General features: G+C 43.1%; 1 protein-coding gene across 1 annotated transcript in view; it reads right to left on the bottom strand.

Moving 5' to 3' along the window:
- The window catches only part of LOC113015623 (uncharacterized), a 40,993-nt gene that overhangs the window by 2,921 nt on the left and 15,088 nt on the right, over positions 1-22,984 (bottom strand). The window contains exons 8-15 of the mRNA XM_080296095.1: positions 21,388-21,663; positions 21,044-21,145; positions 17,124-17,359; positions 15,581-17,017; positions 12,239-12,782; positions 11,126-11,299; positions 1,742-1,915; positions 406-579 (exon numbers count right to left, since the gene is read on the bottom strand). Coding sequence (XP_080152221.1) covers positions 406-579; positions 1,742-1,915; positions 11,126-11,299; positions 12,239-12,782; positions 15,581-17,017; positions 17,124-17,359; positions 21,044-21,145; positions 21,388-21,663 — 3,117 coding nt within the window. The remainder of the gene's footprint in view (positions 1-405; positions 580-1,741; positions 1,916-11,125; positions 11,300-12,238; positions 12,783-15,580; positions 17,018-17,123; positions 17,360-21,043; positions 21,146-21,387; positions 21,664-22,984) is intronic.

The raw sequence follows: 22,984 nt of genomic DNA, 5'->3' as shown, positions 1-22,984 counted from the left end.
TCTTAAGGAACCCCAACAATCCAGATGGACGGTTCCAGCTGTTAACTGGAGGAATTCCATCCAAACATCTGCTCTCACTAAATTCTTCCTCACCTATAGACTGTGTTCTTCACTGCTTTAAACTTGGAAATGAAAGCAGCCATTGGTCTGTGTGCTGCTTTTTTCAGAGAGCTGATTGGCTGTTGACAGTGTTTGATCAGAGTGTGTCAGCCGTTACTATAGTGACCATTAAGGCAGAAACAGGAAGTGTTTGTTTCCAATCAATAAGCCTGTCACCATTGTCCTCTCACAGCTTCACTGAGAAGCTGCAGCTTTACAGGAAACACTGGATCTTTGTTTCATACTGACTGTGTTTAGTACAATACTGCTGACAGCACCACCCACTCACTCCATCACTCTACTGACCTCAGAGTCTCCAGTCTGTAGTCTGGACTCTGCTGAAGGTCAGACAGCTGCTTCACATCTGGATCCTGCAGCTTGTTTAACCACAGGTTTAGCTCTCTCAGATGGGAGGGGTTGGACTTCAGCGCTGCTGCCAGATAATCACAGCTGATCTTCGACAAACCACAGCTTCTCAATCTGTATAAAGAATGAAAGATGTAAGTTTATTAGACAAAGTGTGAGCTTGAAATCATTCAGTGTTTCATCATCTGTTCAGAGCTGAAGAAGGTTCAGAGTGTAGAAGTTTAGAAAATGGAAACTCCAAACAGCTGAAGCCAACAGGAAGCAGCTTCAAACAGGAAACTGTGCAGAGTTTTCAGACTATATGCCCCGATGCCGCCAGTTTGAGTTTGGAGATTTAAATCTCTGTTCTGTGACTAAGTCCTTGAATCATTTCTTCCAGTTGATCCAACAAGACAGACTAAGTATTGGACGTGTGTAGTTGCTCCATTAGGGGAGCTTCTAAATGTGATGTGATGGCCCCTCTGGGTCTGTCAGATCACAGGACTGAAGAGAGCTCAAACTGGGCACACAGTTGTTCCAGTCTGGACCATAGACCCTATACTGGAACTGAGGGACTGCTTTGACTGCACCCACTGGGACTTTTTAAAGGCTCATGTTCTCACTTAGATCATCGATTTCTACTTACATTTCTTTCTGGGGAAAAATGGGGATTACTTTGAAAACAGGAAGTATTTTCCCAATAAGCAGCCATGGATTAGTAAATCACTCCAACATGTTCTCAGGCAGAAGAAGCTGTCTTGTTATGAGGGAGAGAAGAAAAAGATTGAGGCACATAAACGTGTTCAAAGAGAGATAAAGCAGCTAAAAGGGGGGCAGGGATAGCTCAGTAGACAAGGTTATTGCTCCATTGTCGGAAGGTTGGTTGTTTGAATCCACTGAAAGGCTACCCTGAGGTACCCATGAGCAAGGTACCGTCCGTACTCACTGCTCCCACTGTGCCTGCTTAGTGGCTCCCCACTGCTTCATACATATTTCCCCACAGGGATCACTAAAATTCACAAAATTATTATTTAAAAGTAAAGCAGAGGATGAGCTGAATAAAGGACACTCAAGGCTGGCTTGGAAAGGAATGAAGTCCATGGTGGGGATGCAGAACAAGGACCAAAGATGAATGTGACACTGAATCAGCATAAGACATGGGAGGAAAATGATTGAAGTGTGCTGTGAACTGACTGGGAGATTTTCACACATTTTCCAGTCCTCCTTAGAACAACAGGAAGTTCCTAGCATATGGAAAAACAGGTTAAGTGTACTACATACAAACATGGTGACTGACCTCACAATTTCAAGTCTACATCCTGGACTCTCCAGAAAACCACACAGCTGCTTCACTCCTGAATCCTGCAAGTTGTTGTTTCTAAGGTCCAGCTCTCTCAGATGGGAGGGGTTAGACTTCAGCGCTGCTGCCAGATAATCACAGCTGATCTTTGACAAACCACAGCTCCCCAGTCTGTATGAAGAATAAATGTAAGTTTATTAGACAAAGTATGTGCTTGAAATCATTCAGCGTTTCATCATCTGTTCAGAGCTGAAGAAGGTTCAGAATGTAGAAGCCAACAAGAAGCATCTTCAAACAAACACAACAAAAGGTAAATCTCTGCAAGTCCTAAATTTATCACAAAAAACATGAAAAAGTCGTGTTTTTCATTCCAGGAACCACATGGCTTCACCTTTAAAAGTAAAGTTAGGAAGAAATGGACATATTTGAAGTCCAACACCTTTTTCCAGTCACATCATTAAAGTAGACAAACTACAAGCTCATTTTCATTCCAACAAGTCATCTTCTGACCTGGACTAACAACACTGTAGACGGTCCCTGAGCACTGGTCTCACAGCCAGCTGCACATAGAGACTGTGGAGATTAGAGAAATATTTTCCTGCTATTGTTCATAATCATTATCATTACCCTTGCATTAATAATATAATCTACAGCATTGATATTGCATTCAGATGTTTAAACATATTGGCACCCAATTAGCCTTTATTACAGGTGAAGTTATAACCACTTTAAACTGTTGAGTTGAATCTATAATCTTAAATGCTTTTGAATGCTTTTCATAATCTTAAATGTTTATATGCAGATTACATTGCATTATAAAAGAAAGGCCCAACTCTGAGTATAGTCTGGGCCTACAAATCTTGACAGGAAACTGTAGGTTTGCAGAGCATGCTTTGCATCCAGGAAGTGAAACTACATTAACCCTGATGAATCAAAAGCAATCTGAAGTGTCTTTTTGGGCGGAGATCTACAGCTGATGTTATGCAGTGTACATCTCACCACATGTGTTCATTAAAATCAATTGTTTGACCAAGCTCTTCTGGACCATGGTTGTTTATACTCTCGTCCTCAATATTGAACCCTTAACAAGACCAAAGTGCAACAGTGAAAGAACATCAGACACAAATTTGTTTCTGTTGCTTTCACATAAACATCTACTGTCATTATTTTTACTCAATGCTGTGGAGTCCTTCATTGGAAATTCAAATGTGATTTTTTTTCAATCTGTTAGCATCTCCCAAACTCAGCTATGTGACTTCCAAATGAATAAAAGCAGCAGAAGTGGCTTTACAAATGAAAGAGGAAGAGGAGAAGAAGAGGAGAGGGAGGCCACCCTCACCATCATTCCAGCTGAAAACATCACACTTCCATTAAAGTTGGTGAGAAAATGTTGAGCAGGATCAGCTGCTGGCTAATCTGGAGGCTGTAGTAGCAGCTCACAATCACTCACGAAAAAGCTCAAACTGCTTTATTTCATTTCCATATTCCAGTGAGGCCTCCATAATGATTTCAGGTTTTCTGTAGACACACTGTGTGTCCTGTATGACTAATTATTGAAGAAGGAAAAGAAGCTGATCATTCAAACTCAGGTGGCGAGGGTCCATCACAAATCTCACTGACAGCCAATAGAAATAAAGAAAAATTCAGACCGACAGTCTTTATGGGGTTAGGCAGTGAACTGCTCACGCTGCATTCAAATGCATCTCAAACTATTGGAATTGGATTCAACTTTTTGAAGAAGATTTCTTCTCAGCTGCTGTTTGGAACATTTCTCATTTGATCATGAACTGTATTAAACTCTGCAAATGAACTGAGAACTATTTCAACATTTGAAACTAGGGATTCATTTTCCATTCACTTCTGTACGTTAGTGTATAAATGAATGTTAGACTGGGCTCCATGGAAACACTGGTCTCAACTGCCTTCTTTCTGTAGTCATTCCAACAGTCCTTTCTCTTCTCCAGCTTCTGTTTGAAATCTTCTCACAGAGCCTGAATCCTGCTTTGTTGTCATGTTTGGGCCTGTGTTAGGCTGCACTGTGTTCCTCTGCTTTAACACACACCTAACCTGTGTTGTCTTAAGCAGCCATATCAGCTTCTGATACCATGAACATCATCACAGCTCCTAACTTCACCTTTGTTAGCTTTGACATTTATGTCTTTCTTTTCTCTCTCTCTACTTCCACAGAAGCTCAAAGTCTCTGCAGCCGGTTTTTATCTGCTATCATCAGATCTTCAGCAGCCTCACTCTCATCGCTCACACACTCTACAGCCTCATCAGTACTGACCTGATCTTCACTGACTGATGGAGCACAACATGAACCTGTGGAGGCTGAAAAACTGTCCTGTCAAACATCTCTCCATCACCACCCCGCTTCTGTCAGCCTTTAAATGAACCCTGATCAAGTATGTCACTTCTATTTGGAGCAAAAAGGAAAAACTGTTGTTCAGTTATTTGGAAAGACACAACATTTCTGAAAGCACTCAAACTTCTTCACATTTATCTTCAGACACATTATTAAAACCCGATTCTTTAATCGCCATGATAGAACAGAGAAAACCATACTCATAGTGGTCAAAACATTTATAATTCCATCCATCCATCCTCATCCGCTTTATCCGGGGCCGGATCGTGGGGGCAGCAGCCTAAGCAGAGATGCCCAGACCTCCCTCTCACCAGCCACCTCCTCCAGCTTATCCGGGCGAACACCAAGGCGTTCCCAGGCCAGCCGAGAGGTATAATCTCTCCAGCGTGTCCTGGGTCTGCCCCGGGGCCTCCTCCCGGTGGGACATGCCCGGAACACCTCATCTAGGAGGCGCCCAGGAGGCATCCTTGTAAGATTGCCAACTGGCTCCTTTCGATGTGGAGGAGCAGCGGCTCTACTCTGAGCCCCTCCCGGATGACAGAACTTCTCACCCTATCTCTAAGGGAGAGGCCAGCCACCCTTTGGAGGAAGCTCATTTCCGCCGCTTGTACCCGCGATCTTGTTCTTTCGGTCACTACACACAGCTCCTGAACTTCGCTTTTACACTCAGCTCCCTCTTCCCCACGACAGACCGGTGCAGCGTCCACATTACTGCAGCCGCAGCCCCAATCCGTCTGTCAATCTCTGGCTCCCTTCTCCCATCACTCACGGAAAAGACCCCGAGATACTTGAACTACTCCACTTGGGGCAGGAACTCATCCCCGACCCGGAGTGGGCACTCCACCCTTTTTCGGCTGAGAACCATGACCTCAGATTTGGAGGTGCTGATCCTCATTCCCGCTGCTTCACACTCGGCTGTGAACCGTTCCAGTGCGAGCTGGAGGCCTTCACTTGATGAAGCCAACATAACCAAATCATTCGCAAAAAGCAGAGATGAGATTCTGAAGCCACCAAAGTGAAAGCCCTCCACCTAGAAATCCTGTCCATAAAAATTATGAACAGAATCGGTGACAAAGGGCAGCCTTGGGGGAGCACATCACCCACCGGGAATGAGTCCGACTTATTACCGCAATACAAACCAAGCTCTTGCAATGGTTGTATAGGGATCGAATGGCCTTTAGCAATGGGCCAGACACCCCATACTCCCGCAGTAACTCCCACAGGACACCCCAAGAGACACGGCCGAATGCCTTCTCCAAGTCCACAAAACACATGTAGACTGGTTGGGCAAACTCCCATGCACCCTCAAGTATCCTTGAGAGGATAAAGAGCTGGTCCAGTGTTAGGTTTTGTATTGTTGATTGTCATTTATGCTTAGAAATATCTACCCATATATGCTTAGAATTTTATAATCATTTTTAGATTGGTAGAGGTTTGATCCTTAATAGTTTGCAAACTTTGTGTGCATTCCAGAGTGCTCTGGCATGCAGACACACTTAAGGTCAGGAGAGAGGTTATATCTGCTCTTACTGATTTATGGTATTAGGAGGACACATACTCTGTATTTGGTTAATTATAAGAGTCTTTTGTTTAGACGGACTGCTAGACTCCTGGCACCAGCTCTGGGGAGTCTTCACAGGTTCACATTCTGACACACACACACACACACACACACACACACACACACACACACACACACACACACACACACACACACTTACAAAACCACAGGCAAGGTACTCTTTGTCTGTATGTATATGTCATATGTTAATGAACCTATGCATATTCATGTAACCACAATAAAAGAGCAGTGTTACGGGAGAGCGGACCAGAGCAACTGGGGTTAAGCGAAGGAACGGCGTTTGTTCAGTTCTCTCCCGTGCACGTGAAACTTAAAGAACGTTGCCTACTCGTGTCTTGCTTGCTGTGTAATTACATTGTCTTCAACGTTCCAGCGAATAGGTTCAAGCTACAAACCTATCATCCAGTGTTCTGCGACCAGGACGAAAACCGCATTGTTGTTCCTGTATTCGAGGTTCGACTAGCGGACGAACTCCCCTTTCCAGCACCCTGGAATAGACTTTCCCAGGGAGGCTGAGGAGTGTGATCCCCCTGTAGTTGGAACACACCCTCCAGTCCCCCTTCTTAAAGATGGGGACCACCACGCCGGTCTGCCAGTCCAGGGGTACTGCCCTTGATCTCCACGCAACATTGTAGAGGCGTGTCAACCAGAACAGCCCTGCAACATCCAGAGCCTTCAGGAACTCGGGGCGGACCTCATCAACACCAGGGGCTCTGCCACCAAGGAGTTGTTTAACTGCCTCAGTGACCTCGCCTCTGGAAATTGGCGGGTCATTCCCCTCATCCCCAGACTCTTCGGAAGACATGTCAGTGGGATTAAGGAGGTCCTCGAAGTATTCCTTCCACCACCTGACAATTTTCTCAGCAACTTCAACTGAGAAAATTGTATACACAGTGCAGGTAGAGCACTGCTTTCCCCTCCTGAGATGCCTGACGGTTTGCCAGACTCTCTTCGAGGCAGTCCAAAAGTCTTTTTCCATAGCCTCTCTGAACTCCTCCCACACCCCAGTTTTTGCTTCAGCCACTGCCCGAGCCGCGTTCCGCTTGGCCTGTCGATACCTGTCGGCTGCCTCCGGAGTCCCACAGGCTAACCAAGCCCGATAGGACTCCTTCTTCAGCCTGGTGGCTTCCTTCATCCCTGGTGTCTACCATTTGGTTTCTGGGATTATCACCACGGCAGGCACCAACCACCTTGCGGCCGCAGCTCAATGCAGCAGCTTCGACAATGGAGACGCTGAACATGGTCCATTTGGACTCAATGTCCCTAGTCTCCCTCGGAATGCTGTTGAAGCTCTGCCGGAGGTGTGCATTGAAGATCTTGTGGACTGGGGCCTCTGCTAGATGTTCCCAGCACATCCTCACTATTTGTTTAGGTCCACCGGGTCTGTCCAGCGTCCTCCCCCGCCACCTGATCCAACTCACCACCAGGTGGTGATCAGTTGACAGCTCAGCCCCTCTCTTTACCCAAGTGTCCAAAACACATAGGTGATACAATTACAAAATCGATCATCGACCTGCAGCCTAGAGCGTCCTGGTGTCACGTGCGCTTATGGGCACTATGTTTGAACAAGGTGTTTGTTATGGCCAAACTGTGATTTGCACAGAAGTCCAATAACAAAACACCGCTCGGGTTCATTTATAATTCTTTTTATTCAATAATCTTCCGGAAGAGAGAGCCCTGCACAGCCCAAACTTCAGTTGCAGGATCTCTAACATTAGAATCATAAAATTTTTCTCATATAGGTGTTATTTTGGTACTTTACACGTCACACAGTTTCGATATGCCGTAAACCGCTCTATTTCATTTGTTTGATTTTATTGTTTTTAGCTAATGTTGTGCAACATGTCAGTTCAACACTGTCGTATGATGGACAGACTTTATTGGAAATCACCTTGTCCACCAACGTTTCAGTTTGGTTTCAGTTTGGTTTGGTAAAGATAGCCAGGGTTTTCTGCCCCCTTACCGGGAAGCAGTACCTTTGCGCTGACATCCCCTACCACTGCCACCAGATATGCGTAAGTGACGCAGGAGACGGAGTACCCATGAAGGTCGCCTTGTTAAGCTGAGAATCCGGATTTCTTACCTTCCTCACGATCTACGCTCCATTCGTCAATCTTTTCCACCACTCTTGGTACCATCGCGTGATCTGGATCCTGTGGATTCCTAGTTGGTTCCCTGTTAAATCATGCCCTCTTCGGCATCTGCGTTGGAGGGGAATGGACCGATTAAACCTTCGATCGGTGGATCTGGTTGTCACTGCTGTGGAGGTTTCCGAACCAGCTCCCCTCAGGTTGGGTTTAATAAATGCCAGATCGGTGGCGAATAAGACCTTCATCCTGAAGGATTTCTTTTCTTCCCATGCATTGGATATCCTCTGTTTGACTGAAACCTGGAGTTCACCCGGTGAGTTAAGCGTTTTTTCTGAACTGCTGCCCGCCGGCTGTGCTTATTTTAGTGCTCTGAGAGCTTCTGGTCATGGCGGGGGGTTAGCTGTTTTTTTTAAATCACACTTTGAGTTTAAGCAACTATCCTCATGGACACGTCACACCAGCTTTGAACTTTGCCTGTGTGAACTGGGCCACTCGCCTTCATTGCTGTGTGCAATAGTTTATCGGCCTCCTAAATATAACAAGGAGTTTTTATCTGAGTTTTCAGAGTTTCTCGCTGACTGTGCATCTCGGTATGACCAGGTCCTGCTACTCGGTGATTTTAATATACACGTCTGTTGCTCGGGGAATCATATGGGTTATCTGTCTGTATCTTACATGTGGCGCATGCTGTATTCTCTGACCATATGCCCATTCTATTTGACGTTGTTCCTCTTAGTCCTGTTGTTAAACCGGCTGCACCTATGCGATGTTATCATGCCTTCGGCTCAGATACTGCTGAGGATTTTCCAACACTATTTGAACAACTTGTGTCCAGTCCCTCTGAGTCGTCCTCCGTAAATGGATTACTATCTCACCTGGACTCTGTTTGTAAATCTGCCCTTGATGTTGTTGCACCTCTAAGACTCAGGCAGTGTAAACCCAAGTCCAGCCCTTGGCTAACCGATTTTACTCGAGCCATTAGAAGAGAATGTAGGAGATGTGAAAGACGATGGAAAAAGGACATGCTGTACGTTTCTCTGGAAGCTCTTAAGACGAGCTGGAAAGCTTATCAGAGGGCAGTAAAGACCGCCAAAAACTCCTATTTTTCACAACTTATTGCTGTTAATTCACATAACCCTCGTGTTCTGTATAATACCATTAATTCTGTACTGAATGCAGAGGATCATGTTCTTTTGCAATCTTCTGAGGTGTAATAGGTTTCTTAATTTCTTTGTGGATAAGGTTGCAAGTTTGAGACCCTCCACTTTATCTTCTGGTGGCCCGGCTGTGCATGTTCCCTGTTTAAATTTGCTTATTGCTTTACAACCAATTGTTCTACCTGAACTAGAGAAGGTTGTGTTAACTGCTAAACCATGCAGTTCTCTGAATGATGTCGTTCATCCCCGTTTTCTGAAAGAGGTGTTTCCTACTGTTGGACCACATATTCTGAACATAATCAATACCAGCCTCTTGTCAGGTCAAGTACCAAGTGAGTTTAAGCATGCAATTATTTATCCCTTACTTAAGAAGCCAGGCTCAGATATTTCAGTAATGTCAAATTTTAGACCCATCTCTAAACTTCCTTTTCTGAGTAAGATCTTGGAAAAGGTTGTTCACACTCAGCTGATGGATTATCTAAACAACTCTCAAATGTTTGAATTTTTTTAGTCCGGCTTTAGGCCGTTTCATAGCACAGAGACAGCTCTCATAAAGGTTATGAACGATATCCTGGTAGCGACGGACTGTGGTAAACATGTAGTGCTTATACTACTAGATATGACTGCTGCATTTGACACAGTGGATCACGACCTTCTGATCTCTTGATTACAGCATTGTGTGGGCCTTTCTGGCTTGGCACTCATGTGAATAAAATCATATCTCTCAAACAGGAGCTTCTGTGTTAAGTTGGGCTCGTCATCGTCCTCTGTGGCCCCTCTGTCATGGGGTGTACCACAGGGATCTATTCTTGGGCCATTACTGTTTTCATTGTATCTCCTGCCACTGGGTGCGATCTTTCGTAAACACAAAGTTGCATTTCATCTATATGCTGATGATTGCCAGCTTTATTTTCCTTTCAGTCATTCTCATAGCTCCCAAATTAGACTCCTGCTTGATTACCTTAGTGATGTTAAGTCATGGATGGCTCAAAACTTTTTAAATTTTAATGAACGTAGAACAGAAGCAATTCTGTTTGGCCCGAATTGTTTCTCTGATATCCCTGATGTTGACCTTGCTGCTCTGACCCCTCACCTGAAGAGCTCGATTACCAATCTTCGGTTAAAAATCGACTCTGCACTTACCTTTGATGGCTATGTGAATGGAGTGGTGAAATCGTCATTCTATCAACTCAGGCGTCTGTCGAAGTTTAAACCTTTTCTTTCAAGGAGACTGTTATCCACGCTTTTATAACCTCATGCTTGGATTATTGTTACTCCCTTTTAATAAGGGTTGGACCGGGCACTCTGACACGCCTGCAACTAGTACAGAATGCTGTGGCACGGTTTTTATCTAGTAAAAGGAAATTTGAGCACATTACTCCAGTCCTGGCCTCCTTGCACTGGCTTCCAATTCAATTTAGGATTCATCTTAAAGTTCTTTTATTGGTTTTTAAATCTTTAAATGGTCTGGCACCTGTGTATCTGTCTGATTTGCTGAAGCCCTATGTCCCCACTCGTTCGCTCCGGTCAGCTGAGCAGCTGTTACTCTCAGTCCCCAAATCATGCCTGAAACTGAGAGGAAACCAAGCGTTCTCCATTGTGGTTCCTACGCTTTCGAATAATCTTCCTCTTCACATTAGGCAATCGACATCAGTGATGGTTTTTAAATCCAGATTGAAAACACATTTGTATTCACTGGCTTTTGACTCTGTGGTTGATTAACTTGTATTTTATTGTTTTTGCTATAGTCATTATTTTATCGTATTTATTATTCTTATGGTAACTATTATGTTTCTATTGTTCAGTACTTTGGTCAGCCTTGCGTGTTTTTAAAGTACTATATAAATAAAAAATGATGATGATGATGATGATGATGATGATGATGATGATACAAACACCGCTTATATGGTACAAGTTCCTCTTTTTTGTCTGGCTTCCTGTATTTATTAATATGCTAGTATAGCTCTATACTAACTTCCTGTTTTTCAGTCTGGCTGAGCACTTAGTTTGTGAGTCACAAGTGGCCTTGCTTTACAAACCTTCATTATTAAAGTACATAAAACAATATAATCAGAAAACAAGCACTAAGAGTATATTAATTACATGACGACATCCTGAACATTTATTAACATCAATCAAAGATCTGAAATATAGAAAAATAAGAACATCTGCTGTCAGTGAACTCACCTCAGAGTCTTGAGTCGACAGTTGGGACTCTCCAGTCCAGCACAGAGAAGCTTCACTGCTGAAAACGTCAGGTCATTTAAACTCATGTCCACTTGTGTCAGATGGGAGGGGTTGGATTTCAGAGCAGAGGCCACAACTTCACACTGAGTCTCTGAGAGTCGACACTGAGTCAGTCTGTGATTAGAAAATATAAAATGTGTTATTATAAAAGAGGAAATTCTGCATTATAAACAGACTGAATGTACATGAAGACAAAACGGAGTGACGTCACAATTTGATGAACATCTGCTCTTCACATCTGTGCTTCAGCTCGTCTTACTGTGTTTGACATGACACAATGACTCAGTCTCTCTCAGACCTGCAGACTTTTAATGAGCATTTTTGTTTGGCTTTAATGTGCAGATGAAGGAGGGAAGATGGCATCACTTTAAGGCTTCCATAATGTTCGCGGTCTCTCAGTCAGATCTGATCCAAAGTCAGACATTTGGACTGTTTCCTGTTTTGAATCTGACTCCAGAACATTTTGAATGAGTTCAGCTCAGTGAAGAGTTCCAGCTGGAGAAAGCCGATATTTGTTTGCTATCTGCTGCTGTCAGGTACGACTGTTCACGTTGACACGCAGGAAAAATGTGGTAACTGTTACCAAACGGAGCAGAAATCTCATCACTGGACAATAATGACAACTAAACTCAGAGCTGCTGATATCATATCTGATTTCAAGTGAACTAAAAAAAGAAATGATTAGCTCATTTTATCTTTCTTTTTTTTTCTCTGTCACGATTTTTAACATTATAGTTCACTTCACTACAAAGATTCTTATTTCTGTCTTCTCTATAACAGGAGCGTCTGAATGACCAACAACAGCAGCCGCAGATTTAAAATACTGCCCCCAAATGACACAACACATGAACTACATGTAGAAGTGAGTCTACAATACACAGCATATGACTACCAATGCAGGATAATGCACATACACATTTCCTGATAAACAGAAAATATAATTTTATCTGAGAAACTCCAACTAATGAGAGTTGTTTAGTACTGTGTACATCTGAAGAACTAAACTACTAATCTACACTAATAAAGTGTGTTAATGATCACATCTGGACTCACCGAGCCTTTTGGCAGTTCCTCACAGCTGGAATCAGTCTCAGTTGTCCCTGCTCTGATATGTTGTACCTCCGAAGGTCAAACTCATCCAGAACCACCTCTGACATCTGCAGCATGAAGGCCAGAGCTGAGCACTGGATCTCAGAGAGTTTCTTCTCTGATCTGTTCTCTGACTTCAGGAACTCTTGTATCTCCAGATATACTGAGAGGTCGTTCATCTCCATCAGACAGTGGAAGATGTTGATGCTTCTGTCAGGATACATGTTATCACTGTTCATCATCTTCAGGTTGTTGATGACTCTCTGGATGATTTCTGTACTGATCACTGTCTGACCCAGCAGACGACCTAAGAGTCTCTGGTTGGACTCCAGAGAGAGGCCATGAAGGAAGCGAACAAACAGGTCCAGGTGGCCATTTTTACTCTGGAGGAATTTCTCCATGACTCTGTTCAGAAATGCATCGTATGATCGGAGATCCCTTCCAAAAAGCTTCTTGGTCATAGAAGTTATCTTTTGGAAGTAAATCATCTGCGTTCTCATCATAGTCTCTGGCTGTCTCTGACCACTACTGTGTGTTTTTTAACATCACCGGTTTTATTCAGCGGGAGACCTCGGTGCGAACTGTGAGGAGGCGCTATCTAACCTCTGAAGTGGCTGCAAATTTTACCAGGGTTTTAGACGAATGCCCCCCTGTGATTTTACCTGCATCCTGCGATTTGATTTTTAGTTATTTCAACAGCAAACTGAAGAAAAGCCTTGACTCCGTTGCTCCACTCACCACCAAAAAGATTAACGTAAAACATGCATCACCCTGGAGAAACGAAGAAGTCAAAAAACTCAAAAGAAATTGCAGGGCAGCAGAAAGGAGATGGAGGAAAAATAAAAATACTATCAACCATCAAATATTTTGCGAGCAACTTAAAGTGTACAATAATACATTAAGGAAGTCAAGAAATTCATACTTCGCCAAAATAATCAGTATTAACAAAAATAATCCCAAGGTCCTCTTTTCCACCATAGATCATTTATTTAACCCTGATTTTAACAGCTCCCAAAGAACCCCCACAGACTCGCTCTGTGAGCAGTTTGCAGACCACTTCAGGGGAAAGATCAGCGCCATCAGATCTGATATTTTATCTAATCGCGATATGATTGTAAACACATCTGAGGGCTCGATTGTACCTGAGGAGACACTGGACAGCTTTGTCCTGGTTAATGCTGAGAACTTTCAGAAGGTTTTCTCCACAGTGAGACCCACCACATGTCTTTTAGATCCAATTCCTTCTTCACTCTTTAAAACACTTTATGGATTTTTTGAGGCTGAGCTTTTATGCATGATGAATTGCTCTCTTCAGTTGGGTGTCTTCCCTGCTGCCTTTAAAACGGCGGTGGTGAGGCCCCTTCTGAAGAAGAGCAATTTGGATTGTAATGATTTTAATAACTACAGACCTGTATCCAACTTACCATTTTTAAGTAAAGTCTTAGAAAAACTTGTTTTTACTCAGATTACTGATTTTCTCAATGATAGACAGATCCTGGAGATATTCCAGTCTGGATTTAGGGTGAACCACAGCACAGAGACGGCTCTCCTAAAGGTTTTAAATAATCTTAGATGTAACTGGGACTCCCAAAAGCTCTCAGTCCTGGTGCTACTGGATCTAAGCGCAGCCTTTGATACATTAGACCACGCTATTCTTTTAAACAGACTGAAACACATGGTGGGCCTCTCTGGTGCTGTACACAGCTGGTTCACTTCCTATCTCTCTGACAGAACTTTTATGGTGAGTATGGATACATGCTCCTCTAAGATCCATAAAATGACATGTGGTGTGCCTCAAGGGTCGGTTCTAGGCCCTGTTCTTTTTAATTTGTATATGCTCCCTCTCGGCGGTGTCATCAGGAGGCATGGAGTGAACTTCCACAGTTACGCTGATGACACGCAGCTGTACATCTCCGTGTCTCCTGATGACACCAGACAAATGGATGCCCTTTTTAACTGTATCTTGGATATAAGATCTTGGATGGCAGAAAACTTTTTACAACTTAACCAGGACAAAACTGAAGTTTTAATTGTCGGTCCTGAGGCTCAGAGAGAGAAACTCTTGCCTAAATTAGAGGCATTTTCACTATGTCCTTCGCTACAAGTGAAAAACCTGGGTGTTATTTTTGACTCTGAGCTTGGTTTTATCCCACATATTAAACATGTAACTAAAATTGGATTTTATCATCTAAAAAATATAGCCAGAGTCCGCCCTATTCTCTCTCGGGCCAACACGGAGATGCTGATGCATGCTTTTATTACCAGTCGCATTGATTACTGTAATGCTCTGCTCTCTGGTCTTCCTAAGAAGAATATTTCAACTTTACAACTCTTGCAAAACTCGGCAGCTCGTGTGCTGACGAAGACCAGAGGGCGGGCCCACATTACACCGGTTTTAGAATCGCTGCACTGGCTCCCCGTGTGTTTCAGGATCGATTTTAAAGTTCTTTTATTGGTTTTTAAATGTCTTAATGGTCTTGGGCCTTCTTATCTCTCAGATCTGCTTTTACCATACGAACCCTCGCGGACCCTGAGGTCCTCTGGTACTGGCCTTTTGATTGTCCCTAAAGTCAGGACACATACTCACGGAGAGGCAGCGTTTCAGTGGTATGGTCCTCGTCTGTGGAACAGCCTGCCGGAGGAGCTCAGGGCCGCAGAGAACGTACATGTTTTTAAGAACAGGCTCAAGACCCACCTTTTTAATTTAGCTTTTACTTAGCGTTTATTTATTTTATGCTTATTTATTCTATCCTGTTATTCTATTATTAATTTAGGATTTACCTAATATTTGTTTGATTTTATTCTTATTCGTTTTTTAATCTTCTTATTCTATTTATATTTATATTGTATCCTGTTCTTATTTATTTTATCATTTTACCCTATATATATTGTATTGCGTCATATCTCCAGTGTTTCCTCGGAGGGCGCTCTCTGCACCGGGACTGTTATTGACCGTGGCTGCTGGGTCTCTGGGGTCCTCTCAGACTGGCTGGGGGGCTCCTTTGCCTCCCTCCTGCTGTGTGCCCAGCCTGGAGGCTGCGGTCTGTGACCGGCTCCCGGTGCAGACGGCTCCCTGTTATAGTGTTTCCTCACTTGGCTCATGCGAGCCCAGCCCAATTTTTACTCTTTAAGTGTGCGCGTGTGTGTATGTGTGTGTGGGTGGGGGGATATATGTGTATTGAGAGTGTGGGGAGTGAGTTGGAGGGTGGGGTGGGCTGCTTTTAACTATGTAAAGCACTTTGTGCTACATTTTCTCTGTATGAAAAGTGCTTTATAAATAAAGATTGATTGATTGATTGATAGTGCTCTGGTCCCAGACCTCTCTTGGATCCACGTAATCATTCACCAATCCTTCATCATCACTATAATTATCAGTATCACTATCATCATCTTCATACTCTTCCTCCTCATCCCAGATGAAGTTTCCCACCTGGGGACATAGGAAGTTCTCCACCACCTCTGTCTTCCTGTTGGTGAAACAGTGGAACATGTAGACTGCAGCCAGAAACTCCTGAATGCTTAGATGAACAAAGCAGTAGATTGGTTTGTGGAAGATCACACACTCTCGTTTGAAGATCTCTGTACAAACTCTTGAGTACACCGAGCCCTCTGTGACACCCAGACCACACTGTTCCAGGTCTTCTTGGTAGAACATATTTCCTTTCTCCAGATGTTCAAACGCCAGCCTCCCCAGCTTCAGAAGAACTTCCCTGTCAGCCTCCGTCAGCTCATGTGGACTCGTCTCATGTCCCTCATCGTATTTGTTCTTCTTCCTCTTTGTCTGAACCAGCAGGAAGTGTGAGTACAAGTCAGTCAGGGTCTTGGGCAGCTCTCCTCTCTCCTCTGTAGTCAACATGTGCTCCAGAACTGTAGCAGTGATCCAGCAGAACACTGGGATTCTACACATGATGTGGAGGCTCCTGGATGTCTTCATATGGGAGATAATTCTGCTGGACAGCTCTTCATCACTGAATCTCCTCCTGAAGTACTCCTCCTTCTGGGCATCAGTGAAGCCTCGTAGTTCTGTTATCCTGTCAAGACATGTAGGAGGGATCTGATTGGCTGCTGCAGGTCGGGAAGTTATCCAGACGAGAGCCGTGGGAAGCAGATTCCCCTGGATGAGGTTTGTCAGCAGCTGGCTGACTGATGACTTCTGTGTAACATCAGACAGCAGCTTCCTGTTGGTGAAATCCAATGAAAGTCTGCTTTCATCCAGGCCGTCAAAGATGAACAAAAACTGACAGACAGCCAGCTTCTCTGCTGTGACCTTCTGTAATGTTGGATGGAAAACATGGAGCAGCTCCAGAAGACTGTACTGCTCATTTCTGATCAGGTTCAGCTCCCTGAATGAAAGCAGAACCACCACACTGACATGTTGGTTCTCCAAGCCCTCTGCCCAGTCCAGAGTGAACTTCTGCACTGAGAAGGTTTTTCCAACACCAGCCACGCCGTTAGTCAGAACCACTCTGATGGGTCTCTGTTGGTCAGGTAAGACTTTAAAGATGTCCTGGCACCTGATTGGAGTGCCATGGAGGGCATCCATCTTGGAAGCTGTCTCCAGCTGCCTCACCTCATGTTGGGTATGAACCTCTTCACTCTGTCCCTCTGTGATGTGGAACTCAGTGTAGATCCTGTTGAGGAGGGTTCTACTTCCTGTTTCATCACATCCTTCTGCCACACGTTCACATCTCCTCCTCAGGCTGATCTTATGGTCATCTAAAAGCTCCTGCAGACCAACAACTGCTGAAAGAAAGAAAAACAGAAAGAAAACTCTTCAATGTGTGAACAACACAACAAAAAGTCCAGTTTTCAGAAACGAGTCCATCAGCAGACAGATGTTTAGTCTTACTTTGGACACAGCTGCTTTGACTGGCTGTCTGCAGTCCAGCTCTGGTTCTGGATCTTTCTCCACACTGGGGACAGGAGGAGTCTCCTGATGAAGCAGACTGGTCCCAGTATGAGGAGATGCACTGTCTGCAGAACCAGTGTCCACAGCTGGTACAGACTGGATCCTTCAGGACGTCCTGGCACAAAGCACAGCAGGGCAGCTGCTCCTCCTCACAAACACCACTGTTCTTCCTCTCTCTGTGAACACATTTCTTTATCACTAAAATCATTTACTGACTTTTGCACAAAATATCCAAATTTAAAAGATGGTGCAGAAATCCTGTGGGTCAGAGCATTCAATCTGGAAACAAAGTGATGATTCATTGATTTCATCAACACTATTGAACTCATTTTCTGTCTGCCTTTCTCATTAAACATTCAGCAATCTGCTTGCAGTTTGCTGTGACTGCATATTTCCCGCAAAGACTTCACAGTAAAAGCCTTCCATTGGAGGGTGCTGTTTATATCCTTCATGTTTTCCAGTCAGTGTATACAGATTATCTTTGTTTAGTTAATTGTGATTACTTTACAGAAGTAACTGATTAGTTACAGAAACATATCCAAGGTGAGCAGGTACCCCTCCAGCATAAACTCTAAGCAGCTAAAACATGAATGAATGTAAAAGGTGTCCCAGCTGTCAGTCAGACTGTACTCGGTGCCACATTAGAGATGTGGTTTCTGACAGCTGCTCCAGCTGCAGGATCAAACAGAAGTCCAAATATCTTTGCCTTTGTTGCTTCTTATTATTGAACAACACAGCTGAGCATTGGTAATGCAGCCTTTAACATTAGCATTGTTAGCATATATGCAACAGAAATGTGGTCAGAAACTGGTATTGAGGGGCCGGCATAGTGAGAGGAGACGGTCGCTGTTCCCACTCTCAAGTATTACAACCAACCCACTGCTGACTCGGTAAGAGTCAGGGGGTCATGCAGTGGGCCAACCCTCTCCCACTCAGTCTGAGGGGAACCCACACTGCACACTGGTCCTAATGTCAAACCACACAACAATTCCAAGGAAGGAGGAGAAGAAAGAAAGACTGAGGAAAGGAAACAATCAAAGGGAACATTAACAGATCAGCTTCTGTAGCGTCTCCAGGTTCTCCTGGTGACCAGCTGCTGTGTCCACACTGGCTCCAGTAGCTTCTCTTAATCTATTTAATCATTTATTAGTTAGGTGTGTAATTCTCATATTCTTTTCCCCCAACCTCATTTTGATCAGGACAAGTTTTTCTCTGAGTTAAACTAATAAGACTAGACATCTCTGTTCAGCAGCTGTGAGATGAAGGCTCCAGGACATCTTCAAGGATACTAAATATTTCAGAATAAGCTTCACCACAATCATTTTCAGAGCTCTGGTCTCTGCTATCAAACCACAACTGTTAAACTAGAACTACAGATTTCAAAATTTTATTTTAGAAACTTATTCTCAAAGGACAACATGAAAGACTATATCATTTTTTTCCAAAATTTCTTTTTCATAATTTTTAATCATTATTACATATATTTTGAATGAGTTGTATCCATGAAGTAAAGAGAAAAAAACATGTTTTAGAAGATCAGTCATTGCAGAACGAAACATCTATGAGATCAAAGACATTTATGAAACATTGCTGACAGTATCTCCTGTGACAACTTTGTGCAGCAACTCTAAACATCTTTGTAACTGTTGATCGTTCATGTCAGTTTGAGTTTGTTTGGTGCTTCTAAAACATTTTCTTACGTTACTTTGACGACATTTAGAAGAATTACTTGTTTGCTTTGTGTCTGTCTTGCTTTCTCCTGACATTTTCTTCATATACACAATATCCTTCTGAGAACCAGCCTATACATTAATGTGATCTGTAATGGACATTTTTTTTTTTTTTAATCTATATCTTTTGAGTTATTCAAGCTGCCATACTAGTCAAAGGAGTTTGCAAAGAAAAGCGTCTGGACTTCTTTAAGTTACTTGAAGACGTTTCACGTTTCACCTCTCGAGGTGACATCACCAAGCACAATGGTCCAGTGGTCTAGAGCACATGGCCACTGGACTCTAGAGCTGCGGAGATGTGTTCTCCGGAGTGACCAATCACACTTCTCCATCTAGCAATCTGATTCACAAGTATAGATTTGATGGTTTCCAGAGCAAACCATCCAGAAAATTTGATTATTTTTTCACAGCTGAAAAACAACATTTATTCTCTATTGGAATCTGCATCGTCCAATCCAAAGGTCACAATCTGAAGGAAACATCTGGTTTTGTTTCCTGTGATTAAATCTGAGCATCAATATCGTGGGATTTATCCACTACATCCACACCACTGTTGTTCAGTGTTGTCATGATGGCTGTCTCATTAACAGCAGCAAGTATGATCCAGGCTTTAGCTGCTTTGGTTGTCACATTCAAAAATATAACTTTTTGTATTCGTATTTAAGTTTTTTGTCTGATTCTAGATTCAAAATGAAAACATAACTGTAAATTCAGACACATGAGGTTGTGCTGAAAAGAATGATACCAAACGAGCCAAATAAAAAGTTTTTAAAGGTGAAATATAGATAAATAAAAATAAATAAATAAATAAATTTAACCACTCAAAAGTCATTAAAAATGTCCAATTACACCCTGGACCCCAGAGGGTTAAACATTTTTTTAAAGTAACGCTATAGTTACTTTTCAAGTAATTACTTTTAGAATCTTGTAACTCAGTTATTAACTAAGTTAATTTTTTGATGAAGTAACTTGTAACTGTAAGTAATTACTTTTTCAAAGTAACTTGCCCAACACTGCTCAGTACGCACTTTCCCCACAGACATGAGCATCACTGTCCTCAAACAGCAAATAACCAAGTATAATATTTTGATCTTTTCTCTTTCATTGTTTTCTTTTTAACCCTTTAAGACCTACCATAGAACCAAGTCCGCCAGAGCTTATATTATATTTTTACCTGCTGTGGAGCCATTTTTGGGAGCATTTCAAGTTGCTATACATCAATACAACCATTATAGCCCAGATTTTAATAATATGTATTCATTAAGTGCATAGTAATTACATAAATTGCAAAAAAGGTCAATAAACTACAAAAAAATTGAAAATCGTTTTTGCTTTTTTAACATATATTTGTAGTTAGAGAAATTTAAGAGGCTTATCCCTCAAAACTGTAAATACAAAAAAGTTGCACAAACTAGTTTCCCACCACAGGAAATTTATTTTGAGTGTCTTCATAGTTTTATTTTTGAAATACACCAATTTTTATACACTGCAGGAAAAACGAAAATAAATATTATAGTGCAAATTTGCAAAAAAGCAGCATATGCATCAAAATAAACTATTTCCAGCAGTGCAATATGAGTCCTCAGCATCCCAGAAACGACACAGAAAGTCACAAAGTCAAAGATAACTTTTAAAAAGACCAGTATATGCACTGAGGCCCTGATCATAAAAAAGACTACATTTCCGCGAAAATGACGTCACTTCCGGTTTCGGGCAGGAAATGGCGGAAATGCAAAAGTTCGCGCTGACGTCTATTCCAACATAGGAAGTGTTTTGAACAGCTGATTGGATCGGCAAAGCGTGTTTCTGGAATATTATGTTTTTGTTCCTGCAAGCGCTTTTTATGCAGTTTTTGCAAAGCTTTATGTGGAAGGAAACCGTGACCTAGGACAAGCTGATGGCATCAGATGTAAGTACAACTCCTCCGGTTTCATATGCAAAAAAAATTATTGCGCTAGCTTACGTGGTTGCAGAGCTACCGGGATTTAAAAATAGTTACGCAAAACAGAGCGTGCCCGCTCCGATCGGCTGTAAAGGGTTAATGAATCTTTGTAACAATCTAAGGATGTTTCAGGTCATATTTATCCAGGAAAACACAAACATGTAAAGGAGTCATCACAGCTCTCTGACCTCGTTGGTCCAGGTTCACCACTGACGTTTGGATTTTCAGGTTTGGACCAGTCACTCCTCACAGACGGACAGCTGGACCCTGCAGACTGTGACCTCTGACCTCTGCAGACACAAACACGATTGAAGCAGCTGACTGCAGATTATGCAGCTGTTTCCTGTCAGTAACATCCTCTTAGATTAGAGTTCAACTTTTTACAGGAAAACTGGACAAAACTGAGTTTTGTTAGAAATTCATTTTCATTTCCTCTCAGCTGACAAACACAGTCAGAAATTCAACCAGAATCAACACTAATTATAATGTCAGTGCAGAATTATCTGTTACTCAGTGAATTCAGCTCTCTGACCTCGTTGGTCCAGGTTCAGTACTGAAGTCTGGAGGATTATCTCTGGAGTCGTCACTTTCACAGCTGGATGCTGCAGACTCTGCTCTGTCCTCCTCTTTCTCCATCATCATCTTCTTGTGGACTTTAGTCAGTCTGAAGTCACAAACACTCCGTGAGTTCACATTAACAGAAGTAACTGAGTTACAGTCGCTGACCTCTGACCTGTCATGTAACCTAGAAAAAAGGTCACATGATCCAGAGCAGCGATCACAGAAACATGATCTCACCTGCTGACTTAGAAATTTAAGTCATTCCGAAACACAAAACGCAAGACAATGACTGAACATTACGAACAGCTCTGAGTGTGATACAGTCAGCTCACTGCAAACTCTGACCTCATTCATGTTGATGCAGATCTCAGTCCCACATCAGCTCTGCTGAATAATCTAAAGTTTCTCTCTGACATCAGGATTCATGTCATGTCATGAACACACCTCCATGTTTCTGTTTCTCTGACACACTAAATTCAAACAGTCTAAGGAAAAACGATGAATTTAACCCTTTACCATAGAACCAAGTCCGCCAGAGCTTATATTATATTTTTACATGTTGTAGATAGGGTTGCCAACCGTCCCTTAAAATACGGAATCGTCCCGTATTTAGAAACAAAAGTACATGTCCCATATTGAGCTAATAAGGGACGCACTTTGTCCCGTAATACAGTGAGAATCAAAAGTAGTCTATAACTTTTAATGGAATTAACGCTTTGTTTGAAAACATAATTCCCAGCCCCTCTCCTGCTTTGTGACCAATGAGCTGACAGCACACTTATGACAATTTGATTATGACAATTCAGATTACCGCTCATCTCATTGGTCGAGGAAAGGTCGCTTACGGAGAAAATACCAGAAGACAACAGATGACCACAACAAGAAGCATGGCCAACAGGGAAACAAACGCCGAGACTGCGGTGCAAGTCTCGGACGACAGTACACCTAAAGCTGGGCAGACACTGTGCGATTTTTTTTCAGTTGCGTTATTCAGCTCCGGCTCAAACTGCATGATTGACTCGCAGGGGTTAGAAGTTGGTAGGTCACGATGTACTCTCACACTATACTGCCTGATGCTCTGATGCGACCTGAGAGCTCACACTGTGCATCCATAAAATTAAGGTTATAACAGAAAATCTGTCGCTCTCTCTCCCTCTGTCTTTCACTCACACAGACACACACACCACCACCATAAACTTTGATAAATCACTGATCGGGCAGCTAAGTGCATATGAGAGCATGAGGGTGGGAATGGATGTTTGTGTCTGTGTGTGCCTGTATGTCTGTGTCTATATGTCAGGTTGGGTATCAGACGCCACCTCTCTGGGGACATCTCAGGCCCTCCAAGGTTTGGAGGCCTGTCTCCACCCACCACCACTTCCCCTGCCAGTGGCGGACTCCCTCAGACATCGGTGCGTTGGTGGTTCTTTGTGTCTGGGGATGGGCGTCCAGGTACACACCGGCTCACTCCTTGGTGGCCGCTTATCGGGGCCTGGAGCCTGGGGCTCGCTCGGGCCACTTCGGAGGTGCGGTGCCCCCGACCTCTCGGCCTGGGGCTCGGTCACTCA

The sequence above is a fragment of the Astatotilapia calliptera genome, chromosome 3, assembly GCF_964374335.1.
Source record: "Astatotilapia calliptera chromosome 3, fAstCal68.1, whole genome shotgun sequence".
In the NCBI taxonomy this organism is placed as follows: domain Eukaryota; kingdom Metazoa; phylum Chordata; class Actinopteri; order Cichliformes; family Cichlidae; genus Astatotilapia; species Astatotilapia calliptera.
The sequence above is the reverse complement of the archived record's forward strand: the minus strand, read 5'-3'. Positions and strand labels throughout refer to the sequence as shown.